Source organism: Patiria miniata, unplaced genomic scaffold (genome assembly GCF_015706575.1).
Source record: "Patiria miniata isolate m_02_andy unplaced genomic scaffold, ASM1570657v1 HiC_scaffold_16, whole genome shotgun sequence".
In the NCBI taxonomy this organism is placed as follows: domain Eukaryota; kingdom Metazoa; phylum Echinodermata; class Asteroidea; order Valvatida; family Asterinidae; genus Patiria; species Patiria miniata.
The window spans coordinates 7,345,300-7,368,946 of record NW_024037054.1 but is presented as its reverse complement, the minus strand read 5'-3'; the positions used below and the strand labels follow the sequence as shown (position 1 = coordinate 7,368,946).

Genomic DNA, 23,647 nt, shown 5'->3' with positions numbered 1-23,647 from the left:
ACGAACAGTTTCGGAATATAGGAAATTGTTTCTCCTATTGACGTCATTATGGTCACGTGATATTAGTGGCTACTTGACTTAGAAATAATCGAAATTGGCTAAAGTGAAAAAAATGAACAACAATTCGGGGAGAGCTAAAAAAGGACCACCAGTTTGTCACAAGCAAAATACACACACGCACACAAGTGTGTATTTGCCTGCAATCGGGGACCCCCTATTGTCCCTTAATTGTTTGTTTGTACTTTTTAGGAAGACCTCCCATATGTTTTGTACACGATCGCCAAATTGAGGACCTTCAGGAATTGGGGACCCTATTGTCCTCTATTGTTCAACGTCCCCTATGGAATGCAGAAACAAACTCGCACACACACAATCATATCAATTTGTCGGCAGGTGATGCGTGTGCTTCTGTCGACTTTCGGCCAATCGAGTTTTGCGTAAATGTAAATACATGTATTAATCATTTCGATTATTTCCGCCAGATATATGTTTGTGAATATGTATATTTCAACTATTACTAGTGGTCTACTTTCTCATTCCAAATTATGTGTTTATTCAAATAAGAATTAACGATCTACATTGAACTTTGAATAATTTTTGCGATGTATGCATTATAATAGACTAAATATGTTACAGGCATAAGTGTTGTATCATTGCATTTGAATATTTTCGACGGAATGTAAAATAATTATTGATGTATTCTTAACCAATTCGTCATCTCAAATGCTGCCTTCTGGATTCGGACCTGGACTTCTTGTAAAATTACATCAACACATTTTTGAAAAATGTATGTTTTAGGCTGATGTTTGCATTTTTTTTTTTAGTATTTTTTAGTTAAACAATCGTAATACATGTTTCCATTTGCAATCGTAGTTGAAAATTACCGTAATTATTGTAAGGCACGTCACCGCCTATCGATACTTCAGTCTCTACTGTATATACATGTAGTTTCCGTTGCTGGTTTCAAATGGTTCGGTGCATTAAAGTAGCATTCCTCTTGCTCGTTAACAAATGTATTTTTTTTCTATTGATAAATTGTGTATGTGAATTTAATTCCAACCCAAAAAACTTTTATTTTGGGCACAAACAGATATGCTCTGCGAGCAGACTGGCTCCCGGTCCGTACATTATCGATACTGATTGTGGGGCCGGAATCAGCCTACCCCGCGAGAATGGAATTATTGTCTGGCAGCAAATAGTTACAAATGGTAATGCAACAATTCAATTACTAAACTTGGGCCTATTTATTGGTCGATGTTTAATTTAAAGAGGAGATAACCTTTGTATTCCTTGAAAAATTAGAAAAGGACGTTTGTTTGCGGTATTAACTCGGTACACGGAAGTCAGCTTATGTCGAACATTTGTTAGACAATATTGAGTTATCAAAAAAAAATTAAAAACTTTTATAGCGCCTTCTAATACAAATTACAAAGCGCTTACAAAAAAACCCAACAATACCAATGTAAAATCATAGGCCTATATCAAAATAAAACCAACTTAATAATAATTAAAATCATAGCCTAATGTACACAAAACAGAAAAACATCAAAGCTGAAATATATACTCATTAGATCAACAACAAAAAAGACGAACAATCATCTGAAAGTGCAACTGAAGGTCAGCGGTCAGATAATGCAAGAAGTCAACATATGTGACTACATTTTTAAGGCAAAAAAACTATTAGTTTCATAACGAGGTGATCCATGCGCGAATGACAGATTGTCCACGCTTGAAACACTCAATATTTCGAAAGATAAAGCTGCGAGAAGTATTACGGAACATGTGGTTCTCGCATTTCTTTATCTAGCCTATACTTTTCTCATTGTACACTGCTGATGGAATGACTGATTCCGAGTCACTGAATCACTTCCACTTGTAAGCCGGGCTGTGCTATCGTCAAGTATAACCCCTTAACTTTGAAGCCAGGCGATGTGGTTTCCTTGGTACATTTTCCGGCATCGGCTGAGAGATGAAGCCACAGAAGATTTTGAAGGTTGCCAGCCCATACATAGCCACGGACAGTAACGATAGGTTGACCTCTAACCGCTCCCAATGCACAACACTTGTAGTATTCTGTAGTATTTGGTACTTGACCACCAAAGAGCCCTTAGGGTGCTAGGGTTAATAATGGACTATCCTAAAACTTTCCTAGCAATCGACTCACAAAGGAGTCAACTTTATTTGATATCCGTGATGTCTAATGAATTTACGCTGATGATTCACCATTCATGATATACCTCACGCAATATTGTTTTAACGTTTTGTCGTTTTAGGCCGGATATATCATGGAATGCGAGATAGATGGTATGGGAGCCTTATGCAACCAAGTTGTCTAACTGACCGAAAATAACGAAAAGACCTAATCAAACTGGCTAATAAGAACTACTTGTATAGATAATAAAAACAGTCTCGTAATAAAAACGGTGGTTCTCAATCACTGTTCACAGCTTGACCCAATTCTCTCCTACAAAATAGCAATTATAAAATATTTAGTTTGGAATGGAATGTCAAGTAGGAGTGGCTAGGCCTGTGATGAATCCGATGTGAAAAGCCCCTGGACGGTCTGCTTGATCATTTCCATTTCACTGCTCCTCAACCTGATGAGTTTTCTCCATGGAGAATGCTTCATTGGCTTTCCCGCTGGAAAAGAATAACAAATGCCAATCAATCAACAATAGTTTTACTCTTATAAACAGACTCATTCAATGTGAACGGACAGTGTTTAGGATTTGAAATGACTGTTTTCGGAAAGTGTTATAGTCACGATGTCGAGTTGTCTAAATTGCATGGCATACATTAACGTAGACTTTTAGCACCTACATTTCAACATACGTTTCATGAGCTTCAGCACCTTTAAAAGAAAACTAAAGTCTGAAAAAAAGCTTTGCAGTGATTAATTAAAAACATATACGACTGTCATTTAGGCCTTCCTTTAGTAAATCATCGTGATTATGTTATCATACAACAGGTACATAACAGTTGGTTAAGCATAAATGGCCCATACGAGAGCAGACTGAGAATTTGTCGTTTAATACTAAAAAAAAATAATAAAACAATAATTAGTAGCAAAATCTTACTTCTCCACGTATGATTTTTTAACCTTAGCATTGTTCTTCGTGTAGATGAGGTAGCCAATAATGACCAGGATGAGGATCAGAAGCACGCCCCCACCGATGGAGCAGCCAAGGATGAGCGGCAGATCCAATTTATCCTTCTTGTCTCCGCCCCCGCCCCCGCCCCCATCATCCTTGTCTGTGGTCACGGTGATCGGTTCGCAATTGGGTCCAAATGTATTATCTGGGCACCTGCCGAAACAACACCAAACAATACAATGTATTTGCATGTGTGTCTGGACATCCGCCTTAACAATACGAATAAGATACATTTCTATGTTGACGAAACATAATTGGCAACAAAAGGGTAAGGGTCAAGCGGCATGACTACAGAAATATGTAGCACTATGGGGTAATTCGATACGGTAGTACGGTCTGGTTCTGAAGAGTTAGTCAGTGGGTGGGTGGGTGAGTGGGGGAGTGAGTCAGTGAGTAAGTCAGTGAGTCAGTCAGTCAGTAAGTCATGCACAATTAGAACTCTAACTTCCATCTGTGACCAGCAAATACTATAAAATACCTCGCCATTACCAAAAGCTCGTACCTGCAAATTGCTTCGAACGGAGGGTTGTGCACGCACGTGCCGGCACTGCAGTAGTCTGTGGTGCATAATGAATCGCATGCGTAGTAGCAGCTCGTCTTATCTGCCGATTCCACCTTTTTCAAGAAATAGCCGTCGCCACATTCAGGTTTTGCAATATTATTACCACACAAGTTTGTCAGATCTGGAGAAGAAAAAACAAGTCCTTTAACCACCATTATCAGTTGGTTTATAGACCGATTACACTAAGCAGCTATCTCTGAGGTGGGTATCCATATTTAACAAAGCATACACTCCCAACGATGGCTGAATTGCAAATGATGTATTTTTTACACTCAGCAGAACTATCATGTGAAATGTATACAATCATCTAAATGGCGAACGCAAAAGTGAATGATGTCAATTACATATAGAAATTTCGTGGGTAATATTTATTCAAAAACAATAACTACTGTGTCTTTTGTAACTTCCTTTCCGGTACTTTGCAGATGTGCCATGTTCATGTCTAGTATGTACTTGTATAAACCATAATCAACGAGGTTCGTTTCTGTTCAGTCTTCTGAAGATGTAGTAGGCTATATCGCGTATCCAGTTTCAAATTTGTCTTAAAAGTTTATCATAAAACAGCATTTGTCATAAAACTGCTACGATGTTTAGAATCCGCCCCAGCTTGAGAAGAAAAACTCTTCAGCTTCCCCAAGTTGTGGGGCGGATCCAGCGTTGGCTGTGGGAGGGGAGGGGCGGGGAGGTAGCAGGCATGTGCTACGGGTTTTTTTTTTTTGGACATGATTTTCTATTTTTGTCCAGTCACATGTTCTACATAGGAGGCCTAAGTTAATTCACAAGTCCGGTTTCAAGTAACAGCGGATGAACAATAAAACAGGTAGGCCTACTGCCTGTGACCCGTTTCATTTGAATACCTTGTGATTAAACTTGTGATCACATTGATGACTTTTGAACATAATGCGGTGACTTGTGATCACATTTGATGCCTAATTGTGATCCATCTAACTTACCTAACCGCAGTGAGAGATTTGCAGTTTATAGTGCTTACCCTTGGGCGGTGCGCACTCCGTACAGTCCTTCACAAGTTTCAAACCTCCTAGTTCTCCGTCTTCAACACTCGAAGCAATCGTCTCCCCGTAAAAGTCTTGAGCAGAGGTTGCTTTCTGACTCGCAGACAAACGGGAATAGTCATACACTACCGTGTGGCCAAAATTGCCTTTCCTGTCAAAATAAAAATGGTTACCGAAGTCGTCTTCCATATCCTTCCACCTTAAAGTTCCCAATTGGATATACATTACAAAAGTGATTTTAAAGTATTAATTTGGGTGGCCTTTGTTTGTCATCAAGGCATCTTTTTGAATCTTAAATTGAACATCATCTAGCCACATAAACTTCCACATAAAACCACTTAAAATCAGTCTTCTGACGATGAATTGACCAGGCTAGTCGAAATGTTGAGACCAAAGACAAGCTCTTTCAGAACTAAGCAGGACTGTTCTTATCAGAACTAAAAACTACTTAGCGAAAGTTGATAAGAAGCAGGACAAGTTCTTACCAGAACTAAATCTACTGAGCGACAGTAGTTAATACTACACCGCAAACCAAAACGATACCGATACTCCATCATGCAAAGCTAAAATCTTACACATAAAATTCAATCAAAATAATTATTCGATCTTGCCTCGTATTGCTCTGCGGAAGTTCAATTCTAAGCAGTGCTGGGGAAAACTCCAAGTACTTTTCACGGAGCTGAAACACGAAAGAAAATGTAACCATTTTATATAGTTTCACAAAATATGAAACTATTATGGTATTCTTAACACGAGCACGTTACAGTAATCAACACAATAATCATTAATCAATAATTAAGCCACAGCGCAGAAAGTTATTAAAAAAAACACATATTACTTTCTAATGAAGTTTTCTCGGTGTCGTTTCATTTTACTGGAAAAAAATATGTCACCCTGACTCCTTTGATATTTGAAGCCGTTTATTATTTCAGATATTTACATTTCCTTTTTTTGGCCAATTTAATTTGATGTAAATCAGGAAAGTATGTAAATAAATGTCGTTTTACATGAAAAAAAGAGCAAATGATTAGACTTTGTAATGAGAAAGACCAGTCAGCTTTCTCTTGTAACTTTATCCAGCATTTTGAAACTTACGTGAAAACACAAACATGCATTCTTACATCAATCAAAGACGTCCTTGTTTACAGTTCACAGTGCGACAATATTGCAAAATAGAAGTATACGTGTTGGTTTCAGCTTAACACAATTTGCAGCATAATAAAGCACAATTTTAGAACATACGTACATTTTGAGTAAATACGGTGTGTAGAATCTTGCATTCGCTGGACGTTGGATCGTTGGTCATGTCACATCCGAACATGGATTCGCTCGCAATACTCACATCGATAGATATAATTTTCTCAAAAGGTGCTGGAAAAACAACGCCCGTGAAATGTTATTAGTCGAAAGGACTTAACAAGTATTATATAATCACAATTCTTTCAAAACAAACAGAGCACCGTGGTAGTGAAGATAATAATATTTGAATATTATTTAAAACTAACAGAATGAAGCAATTTGTGATAAACCGTAAAGAAACATTGGTGAAGACGAAAACAAAATCTCAAAATCTCTCAAACAAGATAAAAGCATGCAATAGTTATGCAAGGAGAAATTGTAATATAATTGTACAAAATATAAAGGGAATAAAGAAGCATTTATCTACATGAAACACATAATTTTGACGGTTTTTGGATGGACTAGTCTTACGTTCATTCGCTTGAGGTTCGGGAAGGTCTGGATACGTCTCATAGGGAAACTCTGTGGAAAAGAAAATAATATGGTCAAGACAAGTCAGTTTAACATGAAACAAATCACGAAGGTTGTGCGTTAACGGGTACTTTGGTAGCCGGATAACAGAAATGACCAAGGCCGGTTGCCCGTATACCCGTCGATTAAATAGGCCTATTACATCAAGATGCAATACCTAGTCGTTGTTTGCTTTTTTGTAGGCATGCCAATACATGTATTTGTAAAAGAGTGGCGAAAACGAAAATTGAGTTTATTTTCAAATACACCGATGCAAACTATAGCCGAGCAAAAGCAGCTAGGTTGCGGTTGGTATAATTTAATTGTTGAACGTACATAGCATGCCGACTGTGTATCTGAAAATGCTGATTGTCGTTTTCAGATATTGGTACCGGCAAACGACGACACAAGCCCATTTCAACTATTTTTCCCTAGTAGTTGAAAAGAGGTGTCGTCATTTCTCGTTTTGATATTATCAAAGTTATTTAGCACCACAAATAATTCAGAAACTGATTTGGAAAATTACCCCTGCATGAGGTGCCACTGCCATAGAATCCGTCGTTGCACTCGCACCGATAGCCACCAATGGTATTGACGCATTTAGCATTAGAATCACAAGTTTCATTCTCTTCGCACTCATCAATATCTAAAGAAATTGTACAAAGCAAAAAGGTCAGCAACTATCCGTTAATGATTTACATCAAAGCCACTTTTATATGAGTTTTCTTCAAGCGTTGGCGTACAACAATAATGCTGGGCAAATATAATGAGGGCAAAGCACACGTAATAAATATGATGTGAGGTGTTGCACGAATGAAAACTGGAAGAGAATGTGGGAATACATGCATGTAAAAACTCTAAAAAGGTGAGACTCTTCTGAAGAGAACCAGAGATGTGAAGTCAAAGTTTCGGTTATTGTTTAGGTCAGTATTTCAGTCATTGTTCCGGGGACTCTATTTCTCAGGTTTGCAGCATTGTAATAAATGTTGTAAAAACATCCTGATTTTGGGCGCGATCCCAGCTACATGGCTACCCATTAATGGCTTCTGAGTCAGACCTTCAGTTCAACCTACCTTGACATATACCATCTGCGTCTTTCGTGTAGCCACTGGAGCAGTAACAGACATACTCGTCATCGTCCTCTTGATATGTGCATCTCCCGTATGGGTTACCATTGTAGCATTTTCTACAACTCATTGATGTCGGAAATCTGGTTGTACTACCTGATATAAGCAAACAGGAAACAGGCAAACGTCGTAAGGGCAAAAAATGGGTCAAAACGTTAAATTCTGGTTTTTTTGGGGGGGAAATCGATAGAACTTGGAAATATCTTTCATTTGATATACATATTGTCTCAAGGGGCTACGTCCTTCTGACGTAATTAACCGTAAACAAAGGTCGTAAGGAGGTTTTTCATTATTTGTGCCCGGCAGGATGTCGTAAGCGTGTAATTATAATCTAACAAAAAAAATGTTCCAAGCGCGCTACGCCTAAAATGGGTACGTAAAGCCAATTTTGTTCCCGGTAAAAGGTCGTAGGGATTTAACATGCCGCTTAAGCGTACGTTTAAGGCTTGGAAAGTTCCCGGTAAAAGGTCGTTAGCATAACAATTGAGATGTCTTCACAATTAAGTGATATTTTGACATAAAAATGCACAGTATTATTTTAATTATTAACGGATTTCGTCACTCAAAGTTTCAACCTTATGTGATTTTCAATTTAGAATTGGTAGTACAAAACCTTTTAACTCGATTATCTCCACAAGTGCTTTTTGGTGCCTGGGCTGCTTTACAACTTTTTTCTAGGTTGTCCCACAACGACATAGCCTTACCTTTTCTTAATTACTGAACACTGCTATTTTCTAAGCAATGTCTTCCTTTTAACGTTGTGATCAATTTTTAACAGATGAACAGATAACCTTTTAAGACGGCATTTATAAATTTGAAGACATATCAAATCAATTCTATCATAACTTCCTTTGGCATCGCAATGAGATGAAGATTAATTAATGAGTTTGAGAAGCAGTAACACCCAAAGGGTTGTTGGTGTCAAGAATAATGAATTGACACGTGAATCACAAGTCAAGTCAGTGTCTAATCACAAGTAAATAAAAATTCAAAAGTTTGGTCAGATGTTTCAGATGATTTACAACAAGAAACATTTTTTTTGGCACTTCACTTTCCATTTTACTAGATTTTCCTTAACTTTGTGACGTGTGATGTGTTTTAATTGAATAGTTAATCACTTGTCAATGACTTGTGATGACTTACGATTTGTGATTATATTATGATGACTTGTGATGTCTTGGTACAAGCTACAATGGCTGGCTTGTGATTGACTTGAGTTGACTTGTTAATGACTTGTGATTGACTTGTGACGATCCAACTAGAACCCTGTCTATTGTTAAAGACACCCTTACCGCGTAAATACACCGTGACATCAAAAGTGCAGAATCCCAAGTTCCCAGCCTGGTCAGATGCCGTGCATACCACGGTCGACGAACCGAACACAGTGCCGCTCGGTGGGATGCAGGTAGCAGGCAGGGTACCAGACACTTCGTCTTCGGCTGTGACGCTAGCCCATGAGATCACAGCAGTGTCCTTCCATCTTTGGTGATAGGGTTCCATGTCTGCTGGGCAGTTGACAAAGGGTGCTCTTCCATCTAGATAGAAAAAAACAACAGTTTGCTACTTCGTTACTCTTCCTGTCATCCCAAAAGATGTAAAGCTTTATGGGTATAGCGTCAATATGGAGGAAAAGGCTTTTGCACTACTTGAGTCAGGCATGAACAGAGAGTTCTAAAAAAAGAACAGAAAAAAGCCAATATGAAACCCGATGGAATGACCGGTCATGACCTAGAGACATCGTTTTCATTTGATATAAAAAGGAATTTCATGCTTTCGGGTCTTATTTTTGCAAGATTGCCCGGGAGGCATGTTACTAAGATAGATATTTATGAAAGTTCGAAGTGAAATTAAGCGGAAACTGCTTTAAACAAATCCTTTGCGAGCGTTCGATTGTCCAATGGTTCGATAGTCCGAAGGTTAGGTTCGGCAATCCAAAGTTTCAATAGCCTGAAGTGTTCATTAGTCCGAAAAAAAAATAAGGTTAAATGATCCGAAGGCTCGATAATCTGAATAAACGATAAACAATTCGAAAGTCCGAATCGACAACGAGGTTCAACTGTCTGAATTGACAGCACTGAACATTATTGTAAATTCGGACCGTTTAACCTAGTGTGCTCATGAACCTTCAGACTGTGAACCTTGTTGCTGTTTCGGACTAGTAAACCTTGGGACTGATTAAAGCTTCGGATTTTCGAACCTTCGTATTAACGAACCTTCGGACTATCGCATCAAATACCCGGTTAAAGGCCCTTATTTCATTTCCGGACAAATGACACCCGGTTGTAGGAAATGTGTGTGTTCAGACAATTGATGCTTGGATCAATAAACCCTCTGCCTATGGAGCCTTTAGACCTTCGGGCGGACCCCGAATTCGGGTGATTTTCAATGCAGTGTGCCACCAAGAGTTTGCCACGGAGAGTTCATTTTTCCCAGTGCATTGTGGGAGATGGTTCAACAAATTCGCAGCGAGGGACATTTGAAATTGTTAGTTTTTCTGGTCAGTAGTTTCGTAAGCGTATGATTCGAGTATATCCTTGCCCTTTTCCCCCTTTTATCAATGTGGTATTTTTGGTAAGGCGGCAGATCGCGATGCCCCAATTTATAACAAATTAGCTCAAGTTGTCTACTGATTTTCATTGAAATGGGCCATGTTTTGTCGACCTTAAACTTGAAAAATGGACTCTCCATGGCAAACTCTTGGTGGCGCACTGCATTGTAAATAGCGCGAATTCTTACCTATTATAACTTTGAAGAAACATGAAGAGGTCGTTCCGCCAGTGTACGTTGCCGTGCAAACTACATTTGTCGTACCGTCTTGAAACTGACTACCACTCGCTGGTTGACACTCAACGCTCGCGTCGGTCTCGGTTGGGTCTTTCCAGGTGACTTTCGCAGTTGTCTGTCCCGCATCCGGCTGCATGATGATGTCGCTTGGGCATTTATCTCCAAAAGTCGCAGCTGCAAATTGGCAATAATTTGAAACAATAGTACATGTATTATTAAACTGATGTTTATCCAAAGTAATTTTTACAAGTTGAACGAACACATTGACTGCTGCAGGGTTTGAACCTGCGACCTCCAAATTGCCGTTCCGATTCTTTACCAAGTGAGTTTAATTTTAAGTAGAGGAGTAAGGGTCGAGGTAAAAAGTGTAGATACAAATTTGGTACTAACAAAACAAATCCTTTTTTTCTGTTCTTGGTTTAACAAAGAATACTGAAGTATAAAACAAAGATCGAATACTAAGTATATAAGATTAAACATCTCGACCTCTACGTAAACAGTGCCAGGGTAAACACGTTCAGTCATGACGCTCTCCCCCCCAAAAAAAAAAAAAAAATAAAGGAAGAAATCGGTTACGGCTCTTTGCGGACTTGGGCTTAAAATAGGTCATTCTTCTACGCTTCAGACACATCAAAGCCTTACGTTTAGAGTAAAGTTAAGATTGTTTAAATTTTTGTAAAGACTTTGCTAAAAATTAATAATCATGGGCCAAGTATGGAGACGCAGCCTGGGGGGGGGGATCCAGAAAACGAAAACGAATCTAGCAAAGTCTTATATTTAACCATGATATTAGATGGAGTATCTGACAAGAGGTTATCATAAACCAATCTCACCTTCGCTGCAATCCTTCCCTTTCCATCCATCCACGCATTGGCAAGTGCACGTATTTTCATCCAACGTCCCTCCGTTTTGGCACACAACAGATGTATCACAGTCTGAACAAAATTTTACGGTAAGTTAGAAGATCAAATTAAAAATTGAAGCTTTGGAATAAACAAGAAAAGTTGAGTTCATTTGAAAAACATTTTTACGAAACATATTTCAGGTGCTCGGAATCAGAACATGCTTCTATGCTTGCCTCTGGGGTCGTTTAATTCCGTTTTAAATTTATTTCTGATTCTAAGGTATTCAGTTATTAATAATATATTGGCCTACTTAGATGTCCACTACGGAGCTTTGGAAGTAAATGATAATTTTTAATTAAATTGAATTGAATTGATTTTAACAATTTACTTACAGCAAAGCTCATAGCGCCATTTGCATCTGATACTTTTTTTTGACGATGCATTATAAAAATGCGAATAAAAACCCAAGCAGAGACATTTCAATGTGAATCTCGTTTGGTGTACATAGTTTCTACATACCTAAACAAAGAGGTTGAATGAAGTATCCTGGACACGTGCAGATACAGGTGCTTGAATCCTGATTGTTGCCGCCATTTTGGCACGGTTTACATGCTGGAGACACAATTTAAAAAAAAGAGTAAAAATCAACATGTGCATAATACTATTTGTTATAGAAAGAGTCATTTAAAAAGAGTTTGCACAATGAAAGCAAACCGTCAGATCTTACTTAAATCCCATTTCTGACCGACTTTATGTTACAACTATAACTGTCTGTTTTTCCCTCATTCTTGCCTTTAATTACCCTAAAATAAAATAAATAAAAATAAAAAGCTTGTAAATTTACAAGGCTCAACAAAACATGAGTAAAGGAGAGTTATTTATGACATAATGAACAGTTATGCACGTTTGTAAAACAGAAACAGCATATGTATAAAGAAAACAAAACAATGTTGAAAATTCCACTCCAAAACAAAAATGAAATGAAACTTACTGTCACATTTCGGTCCTGTGTAGGCAGGTTCACATGTACAAATACTGTTTGAACAGAGACACCCTACTCTGTCTGCGGGAGGCACACTTAGGCATTCATCTCCAGGCACTACATTGATGACAAGATCAAAGAGATGTTTGGAATTCCCTTCCCCACCACTCCATTTTACATAATAGGACGTATATATTAATGATTCTGATTTCTCCATCATCCACAAGAACTAAAGAGGACTTTAAGGTTGCCAGGGTTCTGCCTCCAAATTCAAGTTCAACCACTGTCAGAGCCAAATCTCAACCAACAAATTTGGCTGGCGAGGGGATGCACCCAGTGAAGATGCCAGCCCCACTCTGCAACCACCTTTTACCTTTATTCCCCTCCATAAACTTAATTCTGCAAAAACGCGGATATCCCTGGCTTGGAACAAATCGTTGGTAGGAAATCCGGTTCGGGAATAGGAATGACAACTAACTCTGACGTCACGAAACAAACAGCGACGTTTTTCACCGGAGTTTAAAATGTGTTCAGTCTCTATAAATCTCTCATTGCGAATACCAAGCTGCTGAAATCAGCTTTATTTGAAATACAACGTATCTCCTGAATGATCAGGATAACAAAATAAAAATAGAATAAAGTTTTGAATTAATGTTCTTACTTTGATCACAATGGCGGCCAGTCCAATTCCCCGCACAATCACAACTGCACGTATCCATAACAAAGGTGCCTCCGTTCAGACAGTGGTCAGCATTTGGCTCATAGCATTCTGTGGATAGAATTCAAGTCAACATGATTTGTAGAATTCCAATAACCTGAAATGACAATGACTTGAATATACCTAATGTAAAAATAGCCAAATGAAACTTCTGCCGACTTGCATTTTCACGTTCACCACATCAAGTCCAAGTATAATGCAAAGTCAACGAAACCCCAGATACTCTGAAATCTCGTTTTTCTCCAACATGCATGACATACCAGCGCAGTCCAGACCATGATACAGTCCTTTGCACTGACACTGACAATCCTCAGGATTTTCACGGTAGCCGCCGTTATCACAGTCAGCACAAACTGTCAAGAAACAAAATCAACATGATGTGAATCATAACAATGTATCCCGAGTGATGTAAATGCTTGCATGGTAATGACATGTAACCGTCAACTGAATATAGTTTACGTTCAAGATTCGGGAAACCGACTTTGAAAAAGTACTGTTGCCAGATGAGGATGCTGGAAATAGACCTTTATCATGCGGCCACCATTTTAGTCATGTTCCCTGTATTCAATAACAGTACTGAATGATATTTTTTTGTGCAAAAAGGGACCAGACTATTTTTCCTTCCAGCCTCGCTTTGTTAACATCGATTTATATGGGAAAAAAATCAAATGGCTTCAACATGATAATGGTCTATAGACCTTCATCATGCTACCACCATAGCAGTCATGCTCCCTGTATATCCAATAACAGTACTGGTGATGTTGTTTTTGTGCAAAAAGGAACCAGACTATTTTCCCTTCCAGCCTCGCTTTTGATTACAACCTGACAATGGTCTATGTGTCCGTGAGCAGACCACCCTTGAAGAAGCATACCTTGGCATTTGGGTCCCCTATAGCCAGGCATACACCTGCATCTGCTCTGACAATTGTAGCAGTTGTTGCCATCCGACTCGCATTCACTTGCAGAATCTAAAAATTAATGGTAAAAACATAAGAAAACTATTGTCAGGATCTAATTTCTTGGCATTATTATTGCAGTAATGCGAGCTCCTCTGATTGATAACAAACAATAATATGCAAAATGTTACTTCCTCACAATAAAAAAATGAAAAAAAAATCGCATATTTTGTTATGGACCCCCCAAAAGATGACCTGTTAGCTAAAGTTTCGCATGGATATACAACTGTGTTAGCTGTTAGGCATCCTGAAGAAGTAGCCTCGAAGTTGATATAATGGCAACCAACTCATGGTCCTCTGAAACCGGCGAGGCCGGCCACAACAATTCATCAATCTTCTTTAAAGAGATACACTGGTCTGAAGTCACCATCGGAGATACGTTGTGATGCTGGAAAGAGACATCTGCAAAGACTTGGTTTCATTGGCTCGATCGGAAGGTGGACCAACGTAAGGTTAGGTAAGCTTCGCTTCGACAAGAATAAAAGGTAAAGTTTGGAAATATGAAGATGGTAACAAGAAAGATGGAACTAAACGTACTTCTCCGGACAGGAAATTGGCAGTCGGATTCCTTGTTTCCGGACTCATCTTCCGCCGAGCAGGTCACGTCGGTCCTATAATCGTAGAACTCCGAGCCTTCCTCAGGGTAGCAGGTGACAGTCGTTGGAGCATTGGTGTCGTTGTTATCCTTTGTCCACATGGGTCGGTAAGTCACCACGGGGATTTGGGACCAGATTTCCCCGAAGGGGCAGTTGGACAGCTCCGGGGGCTGATAATCTAAGGATAATTAATCAAGAAAAAGACATTTTACTATTAAAAAAAACTCGCTATTCAAAAGTTGCTCTTGAGACATCCTGAATAGTATGTTTTGGGTATTTTCGTCAAACCGAACTGCAATGTGTTTATATATGCACCAATGCTTTATCAAATTATGGGAAGGCGTAGTATAAAACATAATTTGGACTACGGACTGCTTGGTTTCATTGCGCAAGCTCATTATTTTAGTAAAGATAATCAGACAGTGACTGGTCAGGTTTAGCTAAAGTCCATATGAGGTGAAAGTGGCCATATTTTATAGGAGTCCACATTTCCTACGACAACAAAACGGGCAGGAACCAGTCAGTGTTGTAGATCTGTAATTTGTTATTACATATGTAATTTGTCATGCCTTCTTTACATAATCTGAATTTTGGCTTAATTCCATTGTAAACAACGGAGTTATTTAGGATCAAAAGTAGGACTTTTTTTTAGCGCGTATAGTACCTATGTCGCAATTAGCGCCCTTGTATCCATCTCTGCAGGTGCAGCCACCGTCGCACACACAGCCCGGACCCGTCTCACTTGATGATGCACAATCGCTACCGTCTTCCACTAAACATGAAGAAAACAAATGTAAAGGAATAAGGGGAAAAGAACTGTTTCTTTAAGATGATATGGACATTCCCTCTGAAAACAAAATCAAATGAACTGTATTTTTTAGTTTAATGAGCAATAGGCTTCCCAAACTTTGATAGAAATACATTAGGGTAATTTAAACCTTCAATGAGCAGCGTCCCGCTTCTACTCCCAACATTTTAATGCACAATTTTGGGAAAACAAATGGAATGAATAGTGTAGTAAGTGCCATATTCATGCAAGAATTCAGTGTTTTGCCTTTAATACTCGTCAGCATATCGAAATCCGCTCGACTGATTTTTGTCAACAAAACGCGGACACACAATATCAAGCTAAAAGAAAGGGGTCTAGCACGACCATCTTAAAGACCAGCCACTTTTATTCGGTTTCAAGGGTGGAGTTGTTACTTACAACGTGGAATATTCCAAACAAAATATATAGCGAATGCTTGTTAAAATAGATTGCTAATTGATTCGGCACCAAGTAAACAGTAAGATCACCGTTATCATGAGTTTTCTCAGGTCAAAGTTCAACTGGACATGTAGCTACCTAACTTAATACCTGCCCAGTTATCTGTCCATTTCGTATTTAACGTATTGATAACAGCTATTGTGTATTTAAAGTCATCAATCAACCTAGAAACCGTCCGTATCTGGCTGCAATCTGGACGCATCCAACGAGTTTAGAGTTCGGCCATAGAATTCGCCCTGGTCTGTTTGCTTTACGATAAATCTGTAACAGCCTTCCCTGCAACGTTTGGAAAAACTGACCTCAACCTTTCGACTTTTCTCTCCCTTTTTGACAGTGAGCTTTATTTTAAAGGGAATTTACAATGTCTGTAAACACCAAAAAAAAATCTACCAAATTATTATGAAATACCTTTAACTTGACTGTTAGTGAATGACAGTCTAAAGCATCCTGTAAAATCATTGCACCTTGTGTGCTATCATATTCAAGAAAAGTGGTATTTTTGTATCAATTTCCCACCTTGGTCGGCTGAACAGTGTTGGAAATTAATGGCCTTTTTTCAAATACTTCCCCAATTTACCATATTTAGTTCGACCACATTTTGTTTGCAATCAATTACATACATATGAACGGGTGCAAGCCAGCTAGACCGATTCCCTGACCTTACAAATGAAATTGCAACATGGACTTCAAACAAGAGAACACAAAACAACTTTAGAAATATGAATGAAATTTAACCAAGTTGCCCATTGTATACGCACGGGGCAAAGGAATCGTCATAAACTAGATGACACATGACTGAAAATAAACACCATCACTGCAAAAAGAGTTAGGTAAGATGAAGAAATAAATGAATCATACCTTCGCATGTAAGACCACTGAATCCATCTTTACAAAAACAACCACTATTACAGTCACAATTGGCGTCACTATTACTGCAGGTACCCCCATCTGTATCATTTAAAGAAAAGAAAACCATTCAATATATGGTATTTTCTCAAAAACCTTTATTGTAGTCATGGACCTGGAATATGTGGTGGCGAATTACTCGTAAACCATGCAACCCACCTCATCAACAATCTTCAGAATAAACTCGTGAAAAAAATGGTTATCAGTGACATTTTCTTGGACATGTACTCTATTACGCATAGACTGTCACTGTTAGAGCTTGAACCTTAATGCCTCAGAAGAACAAATTAGTTCAACAAAACGCCTCAAAAAAGAAACATGACTTTTTTTTTTTTTTTTTATTTTTAGAGAAATGGGACGCTGTGCAACGCCATTTTGAGGAAACAGAAACTCCGTGTACTCTAGAGTGGGACAAATAACCTCATATTGTTGATAAAGTTAAACGATACATTATTACAATCATTAACTGTAAACAGAAACAACTCATAAAATCTGAAAATTGGCTTCAATTCAAGTCACATTTCTACTGCCGTCACCCTTATATTTGCTCAAAATTACAAAGTTTTACAAAGACACTCACCCAGGTATATCTTAAAGGTGCAGTTCTTCTCAGCAGCGTTGCCGGCCATGTCTTGGACATAGCAAGTCACATTAGTGATGTAGTCTGTGAGGGGGTCACCTGACTTGGGTTCACACGTGACGTTCAGTTTTTGGTGGCTGTTGTCCACAGCTATATCGACGGGCCACTCGTGCTGTGAATTGTTAGTGTGGATAATGCCAGGGCAATATGGAATACGGGGCGGTTCAACATCTGCAATAAATCAAGTACAAAAATAACTGGAAATATTTAATAAGATATTGGCTAAGATACTGGAATTTGTTCGATATTTGGCAGATAACTTTTGTTAGTTTCAGGTCTGCTGGCAAAACGTAAATTTAGTTCACGATTTGTTGGGGGGCTCTTAAGGGCCTCGCTTTTTTCTGGAAGTCAACCAAGTTGGTTTAATATGAAACAAAACCATGTCCTTTTGTTTTTTTCTCAATATTTTGAACGGGGCTGGGAAGAAAGAGGCAATCACACCTCAAGCAGGGGTATTGCTCTCTTTAATTTCGCCAATATTTTACAAAAGATCATATTTTCTGCAATAAAATAACTACAAAGGGAACTTATTCGGTTCAAAGGTATCCATCAATCAAGATTGTTTATTTACTTTTACGGATTGTTATTTACTTTTAAACTGAGTAAGGGATTCGGTAGGACAGTGCCTTTGTTTGTTGCTTCAAAAAAGTACCGATTAGTAAACTCACCAATCACAACCTTGAACGAACAATCAGCCCTGTTGCCCACGGTGTCCCTAGCCGAGCATGTTACGCTGCGGATTGTGTTGCCTGTGCTGTTCACAAAAGTACCAAGCTCGGGGCTACATTTCACCGACGGCTCGTCCCCATCATTGTCACTTACGATCAAGTTGTCTTTTGGTGGAAGTTGGACTGATTCCTCTCTTGTGAAAATATCCTGCGGACATGTTATCATCGGAGCTTGGAAGTCTGAAACAATGAATGAAACGCAGTCAGGTGTACACATGTACTGCTGTGGAGTTGAACATTTTTAACACGGTCCCTACGAGTAGTACGCACCCACCACTACCTGCTTTCTCACACTGGTATTGGATCATTTGCATCCATTTTGTTTTTGGATACGTATGCAAATAAGGAATAGTCTGGTGCCTGTGTACGTGTGCTTTACATCAGCGGTTGTTTTTGTTTGCGGTGTCTTGCGGCGACGTGAGTTACGAACACACGACTTTAAAGTTAAAATGTTACAATGTTATCCAGGCAATAATATGCGGTATCACATTTTGTGTTAATACGAGCAATTGGAAAGGAATATTTTTTTTTGAGAAGGTGTAAACATAATAATTACAATGAGCGTAAAAACACGTAAAACACGTTGGAAATAATAACACCAAGTACACGGTATAATTCCATAACTTGCTAATTGCGGCATCGAATCAGGATACAGGAAGCAAAGTTCCATCCCAGGGCTTACTATTGGAAACGAGGTTGAAATAAAGTGAACCCTGGGGACGAGATTGCAATTCAGGTATGGTAATCCATCACAATATTTCATTTAGATGTATACTCACCGATTTCACATGTCTCTCCCTTAAAACCATCCTTGCAATTGCAGGGACTCGAGCTGCAATCGCACGACGGGGGGTCGCTGGTTCCCGTGCACTTATCTGCGTTCAGAACTGCAATTTTGAAAGAAAATGAGGTGTAACATAATGGGGCGCAACTGAATAATAGGCAAAACATTTCCCAAGACTTTACATTTAACCTGGTGTTATCAGAATTACAATCTAAGTTCATTTATTACGGGAATCAAATTCTTATTTAATGGTGAACGTTTACAGCACAGGAACAAACCATCGGGTCATTTTGTGAATTATATTGTATGGTTTCGTGTTAAAGTGCATGTGCTTTTAAAGCTTCTTACACATGTTTTTCATTATTGTTGTAGTCTCTCAAAAAGACTACAACAATAAAAACCAGATTTCATCGGTCATGTTTTATCACGAGTGTGAATTTATTGAAAACTGCAAAGAACGGATGCAGGATGATATGATAAATGCAGAAAGTCGACTCTGGAGTTGAATATTGTCTTCAAATCAAACACTCTGTGTGCGCTGGGCACATTGCATCTTGGTTAGCTTGTGTTTATAAAAAAAATGTTTAAGGAATTTATCAGGAATTTTAGCATATGAATTTGACAGTTTAAATATATCTTACCTTGGCAGGTGAGACCGCTGTAATTACCAACGCACTCGCACGGATCGAAAAAGGCACGTAATGGGCTGCACACACATTTGTCGTTAGTGGCGTCTTGTCGCTTAGGGCATCCCGCACCGTCAGCTGAAACATTAAATAATTGAAACAAAACGAGGTTTCTTAAGTACAAAATGGTTTAAACTACCCTTTCAATAAAGAATACATTTTCAACGCAAATAGAAAAGGCAAGGACAAAATCCGAATACGAAGTTGCTGTGATGTTTTGCCTCTAACAACACGCATGCGCCAGTTGCTCCAGAATGAAGTCCACCTCATTTTACTTCTCAGCGGGGTCTGAAAGCTCCTGCTTATACTACTTTCTTATAGCAATACTGATCCGTGCCATAAATAACCCTGATAACTTATTTCTAGGGAATTTCTCTTCAATTCCGTAATATTTTCTATATAAATTGAAAACCAGCTTTTATGCATGTATTTATCTGATCAAGTTCGTCGAACATGGAATACAAGGAAAGCTTGTTGTAAATTTACACACCTGTACCTTGGATTACGATTAGTGCATGGAGAAATCATCTGAATAAAATAAAGGCTACTCATGTTTGGGAAAAGCCAGTTCTTCGTTTTGGCCGTCGATCACTACACCTTTTATTTCCGCTATCAATTCAATGAAACAGTTTTTGTATAAGTGGAATTCATCTAAAAAATGAAAGAGACTTTGGACGGTTTCAGATGCCTTTAAACTCTATTGTTGTGCACCTTTTAAGCTAAATTTCTATGAACGAGGTTTGAAAGTGTGAAAGCAATTTTTGTTTGCAGTGTGAACATTGACCTTTCTTCAACAGTTCTGAAATAAACACCCTATGTTTTAAATTGTGGCTAAAAGATTAACATGAGCTATATGAAAACAGTATCGTAAATGTCTTCACTCTAGTAGGGAGGGAGCGTTGATTTATAGCATACAGGGTGAGTAAAAAAAAGTGACCGGGACGAATTATTGTTCTGCCTTACACATTGCATTTGATACACTAATAAATCACGTATTTAAAGAGCATGTTCTGTTCCTCATTTGAAAAAGATGTGGATGAAATTTGTCCTTGCTATCATAAATTAAGCATGTTTTACTGAAAAAACCCCCATTTTGACAGTTGTCCATCGAAAGCTAGGTGCTTTGAAGCTATTTAGCTGAGTAATAACTTGATATTACACACATGCATTCAAACACAACCAATAATGTTATTAATTTGAGTCAAGACAAAAGCCTTATTTTTACTGTCAGATTTTGGGTTTTGTAAAATTTATTTTTTTCTCAAATGAGAAAGGTGATTTTTGACTGTTTTCCTTTGCAATTTTTGCTCATTGTATTAAAAGAATATTCATTAAATCGTATCGGTGAAGACCAGTGGTGGACAGCTAAATGTTGCGGTATTTCTATTAATTTAAAATTAGAAATAACTTGTAAATTGAGTAAGCATTTTGCTTGAAATTTGCACAGTTACTAGTTAATAACAGGTGCTTTTTATTCCTGTGTTTTAGTTGTTTTATTAAATGGAACGAGCCCTTATCATTTTATATCTTGTTCTCACTCGGCCACTTTCTTTTTGCCTCACCCTAGTACTAGTACACTATCCGTACATGTTTATGAATACTCACGTGAATAAATGTTGAATTCACAAGATGCCTTGCCCCCCTCTGCGTCTTCGGCAGTGCAGATGACTTTGGTCACGTACTCTGTGTAGAACGTGGGCTCGTGAGCGTGATCACATTCCAGTTTTGTCACGTCAACTCCGGGGTCAGCCTTGGCTGTTGGGAGCGTGAATGAGGCTTCGCCCGTCTTGGAGTAAATGTTGCCTGGACAGTTTTCTAAGGTCACTGAGGTACGGAAAACACGTAAAATCCCAAATAATCAAACTGCATTTTAAAGATGACCCACTGGATTTGTGTACTAGCGAACTTTTTTTTTTTAATTTTTTTTTTACAATTAATAGGTACGGAAGCGTTATTAACAGGGACACGATAAAAAGTTAAAAAAAATTATGCTAAGTCTTTATCATGCTTACAACTAAGTCATAATCTTGAGATAAGTCAATATTTTGACCAATGACTAAGTCATTATTGTGATATGTTTAAATCATAACTATGACTTAATAATAAGTCATAATTAAAAGATATGTCATAATTATGACTAAACATTTTTTTTTTAAGTTTGTATCATATCAGATTTTAGGATTTGTATCATATCCTAATTTTAACGCTTCCATAGGAATTCCATATAAAAAATTGTTTGAACAACATCACGAACAAAAAGATAAACAATGTTTTATTGTGCCTTGTATATTGGTGCAGTGCATTTTACTAAGAAGACATTTTCCCTATGTATGCTTTTATCCAACAACTTAATTTCTCCCCAAAATTACAAGAACAGCTCAAACCTAAATACAGCTACGGGTTAGTAATGGCTGATAAAATATATAAAAAAGCCGAGTTTTCATACCGATTTTTTCTGTTCATGATTAGGCTCTGTGGAATAAATTCCAAACGACAGACGAATGATTCATAACGCGAATGAAGACAAACGAGTCAAAATCTTTAAGGAACGCTCACGGATGATTTTTTTTTATAAATAAGTAACCGTGTGATCCAACACACAGTGTCCATAAAAATGTTTCGAGCAAACTGCCGATTTGAAAAACTCACAGAGCTTAAAATCGTATTAAATCTTAATATAGGCCTAGTACACAGCCCATTTTTGTTTTATGGGGTGAAGATGGTGACTGGAACATATCTCGGTTGTAAGGTGTAAAGCCTCGTTATCGATAGAAATGGTAATTACAACTCACCTGTCGACGATGCAATTTGTGCAAAGCCGGCAACAAGTGCAATCAGGAGGAGCTTTAAAAATGCGTCCATTTTGTTTTAGTGCTTGCGAAGGCAGCAGTGACTGTGACAAAAAAAACCGACGGAGAGACCTTGGAAGGTCGAAGATCAAGTGCCGAGAAAAAAAACCACCACACGTTAGATAAACGAGTCCAGTTCTTTTACTACAAGTCAGATAAGTACCACGGCAATTCTTATTGACATAAAATGATTATATTGTCATTTGTGCCTCTTTAAATAAACAAACCTTACACGTTTTCTGCGTTGAGGGTCCAACATTTCAACGAGATCAAACTGATATCGGGCTCTAGGTTAAGTGTACCCAATTGGGATTAATTCTTATGAACAGGTGAGATCTTGACATATGACCCAAATAAGCACGCAGTAGAGTCGATGATAACGGCCTTCAACAAAAAATCGTGTTGGGAAGTTAGAATATTCCGAAAAGGTCAAAGCAGCCTGTTTAAACACACTGACATTAGTTTTGTTTGTCAAGAAATGTTCGTGCGGGTTGGGACTCGTAATAGGGGTACCAACCAGAGGTTGTGGGCATTCTATGAGAGGGGAGGGGCATGGGCATTCGATGAGAGGGGAGGGGCAACTAGGGGCTAATTGAGAGGGTGGGTGGTTGGGTGGGTGGGTGGGTGGGTGGGTGGGAGGGAGGGTTCCGTCAGGTGTGCTATGCGAGCTTTGGCATACAAATGTGTTGATCTTGTTTGCAAAAGAGGCTAGCTTGAACACCGCCCCCTGGTGTTAGATGAGATCTAATCCCCTGTTCGTGTGGTCCACGTGTAGCTGGTGTACCAGGATCTGACATAACGAGAAGTGGCTAGGTAGGTATGCTGCTGGCCAAAGTTTTATTGAGTCACAAATAATGAGCAAGAGAGTATCCAATGCTTGGAAACGAAAACAAACAATTAGGCCATCAGCCTTGGTCCAAAATATTGGCCACCGGTATCAAATGAGTGGAATACTCGTCATAGCGATTTTTGGCAAGATATACACATCCAGAGTTGGAAAATATGTGATAGCATTGCAGCGGTGGCAGCTTTTTGGGTGTTATCACCCTTTTTTTCAAAATGTCCATCAAAATGCTTGTTACCATTCTAGGGGCGGTATACCTTGCGCATGCGCACTATATTCATTCATGCCCTGATTTGATACTGGCCAAACCCCCAGGCTGATGGCCTAAATGCTCGGTTGTTAGATTCTTAAGTGTGGACTAACTTTTTGTATAACGAATATTTCAACCCTGAAGATAATCCCGAAAATGCTGTTTACACATTAAAGCAATCACACCTAACACTCGTAATATATTTTGCA

At 38.5% G+C, this 23,647-nt stretch overlaps 1 protein-coding gene across 1 annotated transcript; it reads right to left on the bottom strand.

The window, feature by feature from the left end:
* Positions 1-1,225: 1,225 nt before the first annotated feature.
* LOC119722840 (neurogenic locus notch homolog protein 1-like) lies at positions 1,226-22,445 on the bottom strand. The gene is made up of 26 exons (XM_038193203.1): positions 22,288-22,445; positions 21,101-21,319; positions 19,451-19,573; positions 18,805-18,912; positions 17,966-18,205; positions 17,238-17,468; positions 16,610-16,699; positions 15,149-15,256; positions 14,426-14,662; positions 13,805-13,900; positions 13,193-13,285; positions 12,876-12,983; positions 12,224-12,331; positions 11,752-11,844; positions 11,221-11,322; positions 10,340-10,561; positions 8,896-9,138; positions 7,550-7,699; positions 7,003-7,122; positions 6,438-6,488; positions 5,974-6,098; positions 5,339-5,406; positions 4,706-4,878; positions 3,655-3,835; positions 3,078-3,305; positions 1,226-2,640 (listed from the first exon to the last, which is right to left on the bottom strand). Exons 1-26 carry the CDS (start codon positions 22,355-22,357, stop codon positions 2,583-2,585), a joined length of 3,645 nt encoding a protein of 1,214 aa, XP_038049131.1. The 5' UTR covers positions 22,358-22,445; the 3' UTR covers positions 1,226-2,582.
* Between the last annotated feature and the right edge of the window lie 1,202 nt (positions 22,446-23,647).

Bases quoted from the DNA above. Each gene is read 5' to 3' on its own strand.
- LOC119722840 (XM_038193203.1), bottom strand. From the start codon at position 22,357: ATGGACGCATTTTTAAAGCTCCTCCTGATTGCACTTGTTGCCGGCTTT. The intron at 18,206-18,804 runs GTGAGTATACAT...TCATTGTTTCAG, and splicing joins GGGAGAGACATGTGAAATCG to ACTTCCAAGCTCCGATGATA. The intron at 3,836-4,705 runs GTAAGCACTATA...TTTCTTCTCCAG, and splicing joins GGAGTGCGCACCGCCCAAGG to ATCTGACAAACTTGTGTGGT.